The sequence below is a fragment of the Phytophthora parasitica genome (assembly GCF_000247585.1).
Source record: "Phytophthora parasitica INRA-310 unplaced genomic scaffold supercont2.159, whole genome shotgun sequence".
Lineage (NCBI taxonomy): Eukaryota > Oomycota > Peronosporomycetes > Peronosporales > Peronosporaceae > Phytophthora > Phytophthora nicotianae.
Window position 1 is genome coordinate 47884 of NW_008649145.1, and position 2426 is coordinate 50309.

Sequence of the window (2426 nt, forward strand, 5' to 3'; positions counted from 1 at the left end):
CATGAAATGTGCTGCTAAGTTGCAAGCAGTGCCCTTGTCGTTGGTGCTACATGTACACTAACCGCGTTGCCGGCGTTGCAGGTCTTACAGCTGGTGGCTCAGCCATCGCTTTGGGTGATTCACTCCCACAGCCACCGTATCTCGCCACTTGCGCCCAGTATACCTGCATTTACATGTACCATCCGTTGCTCCGTTTGGGCAACGGGCCATTGTGATAGATCCATCACTTCACCCAGACACCTTCGCTGGACAAGTTGCCGTCGCTCATTGGTGCGCGCATGTGCTGACCTAAACCTTTTCGCGCCAGTAATTGGCCAATTAGAGCCACCAATCAGCGTGCGCAGCAAGTCAACGCAGCACTCGGCAACGTCTCCGCCGGTAGAGCATCCGCTCGTGCACCTCTGGCGACACCAGGCATCTAACGCCCGCGCGGCCGCTGGACCTCTTTCCTCGACACAAGTGGAATCTCTTGACGCCGAGAAGTGTGCCAAACAGGATCGCTGGTTAATTGCCGCCTACAGGGTTAACAAAGCACAGCCACTCGATTGAGCAGCTAAGATGGTGTGCAGCATCGAGGATTCCCCTTCGCGCGAGCGCGTGCACTATGCTGAGGTGGTGCTGGACGATAAAGCCGTTGCATCGTCCTTGCAAGAGCCCAAGCGGCTTCCCAGCGAAGTGACGGTGGTGGACATGCGCAACAGTGGATTGGCCGAGGTGAACCAGGTTTCGGAGCAACAAGCCAGCAAGAAGAGCGTGTGGCTGCTGGCCTATTGCTGCATCGGCATTATGGTGTCTTTCACGCTCAATGGTGTGGTGCTGGAGAAGATTACGACGCACCGAGTGCTGGGCGAGCTGTCCATGACCTTCGTCTTCTGTGTGTTTAACTCAGTGGTCGCCATTGGATTGAGTCGCGCTCGTAAGGAGAAGCCTTCGACCATGCCTCAGAGCTTCTTGGTGATTGTCGGTGCGCTAGCTTTCGGTTCAACCATCGCGTCTATGGTGGCTCTGCGGTATGTGACGTACATCACGCGTATCCTGGGCAAGTCGTGCAAATCCATTCCAGTTATGATCATGGGCGTACTGCTCGGCAAGAAATACGCCCTCAAGAAGTACGTGTCGGTTATTGTGCTGTGCATCGGTGTGGCGATTTTCCTGCTGGGTACAGCCCATGAGAAACAGCACCACTCTGTGCAACACAATGAGAGCCACAACAGTCTACCGGAGCAGGAACGCACACCCAACATGGTGCTGGGCTTCTCGCTTCTGATTGTATCCCTCTTGTTCGACGGAGCTACCGGTGCGCTCGAGGATAAATTTATGGAGGCTTACCATATTGGTGCCTTCGATCTCATGTATTACGTCAACATTTACAAGGCTCTGTTCTCCGCTGTTGGTATGGTAGTGAACGGTGAAATACCGGTGTTCCTTCAGTACGTGGTGCCGTCGCTGCCGAACCTCCTGATGCTGAGCTTGACCGGAGCCTTCGGCCAGGCCTTCATCTTCTTCACCATCAGCAAGTTCGGTGCTCTGACCACGGCTATCATCGGAACATGCCGCAAGGTGCTGAGTATCGTGCTCTCGGTGTTTCTGTTTGGCCACGTGCTGTCCGTGGAGCAGACTGTGGGTCTGGGTTTATCTTTCGCTGGTATCGGGCTCAACTGGGTGAAAATGAGGAACTGCTTTGTCAAGTCTTCGCCAACACCGACCGCGGCGGCTGAGCCGATTGAGCTGGACGAGTTGGCTAAGGAAGGCCTCCTTGAGAGCAGCAGTGACGACACCGCCGACTCCGAGTCGGACGAGCAGGATGTGACGGTTTCGGCTCACGATGACGAAGAGGAGGCCATGGACGCGGAAACTGCACGCAAGCTAGAACTGGTCAACGCCTGGCACCGACAGACTACTCGTGAAGCTGAGGCATCGTCGAGTGACGAAGACGCACATGATGCCAACGATGTGGCCGCACAGGCTGTGTAGATCGGAGCTGAAATGCCTGACTTCGTGAAAATAATATAACCCTTACCTTATTTACAAAGTCGAATTGTTGAACGCAATTCCGTGCTGAAAGCGTCTTGCTAATGCGTACGTGTAGCATCGCCGACTTGTTGAGAACAAAAAGGCAATATCGTTGGTATCAGCACTCCAGCACATATTGTTTTAACAGTGCATACCTAGTAGTAGTGTACTAGCCACACGAGATACTACATCTGAGTGGGGACGCTCTATCCACTGCAAGACCACCAGTACTTTTAGCTAGTCTGTCGTGTTACAAACCTTTTCAGTGCTCGGCAAGAGTGTTGAACCAACGACACTATTGAATCAATAGTATTGATGCTACGGAGTGATCTCCTAGTGATAATCCGACTATCATAGTCGTCATCAAGCCACGCTTGACTGTCAGATGCTTTAGGAACTCGGAATTTCTAGAG

General features: G+C 53.2%; 1 protein-coding gene across 1 annotated transcript; it reads left to right on the forward strand.

The window, feature by feature from the left end:
- The first annotated feature begins 312 nt into the window (after positions 1-312).
- On the forward strand, positions 313-2038 carry PPTG_19717 (hypothetical protein). Its single transcript, XM_008918224.1, has one exon. It carries the CDS (start codon positions 559-561, stop codon positions 1972-1974), a length of 1416 nt encoding a protein of 471 aa, XP_008916472.1. The 5' UTR covers positions 313-558; the 3' UTR covers positions 1975-2038.
- The last annotated feature ends 388 nt before the right edge of the window (positions 2039-2426 follow it).

Bases quoted from the DNA above. Each gene is read 5' to 3' on its own strand.
- PPTG_19717 (XM_008918224.1), top strand. From the start codon at position 559: ATGGTGTGCAGCATCGAGGATTCCCCTTCGCGCGAGCGCGTGCACTAT.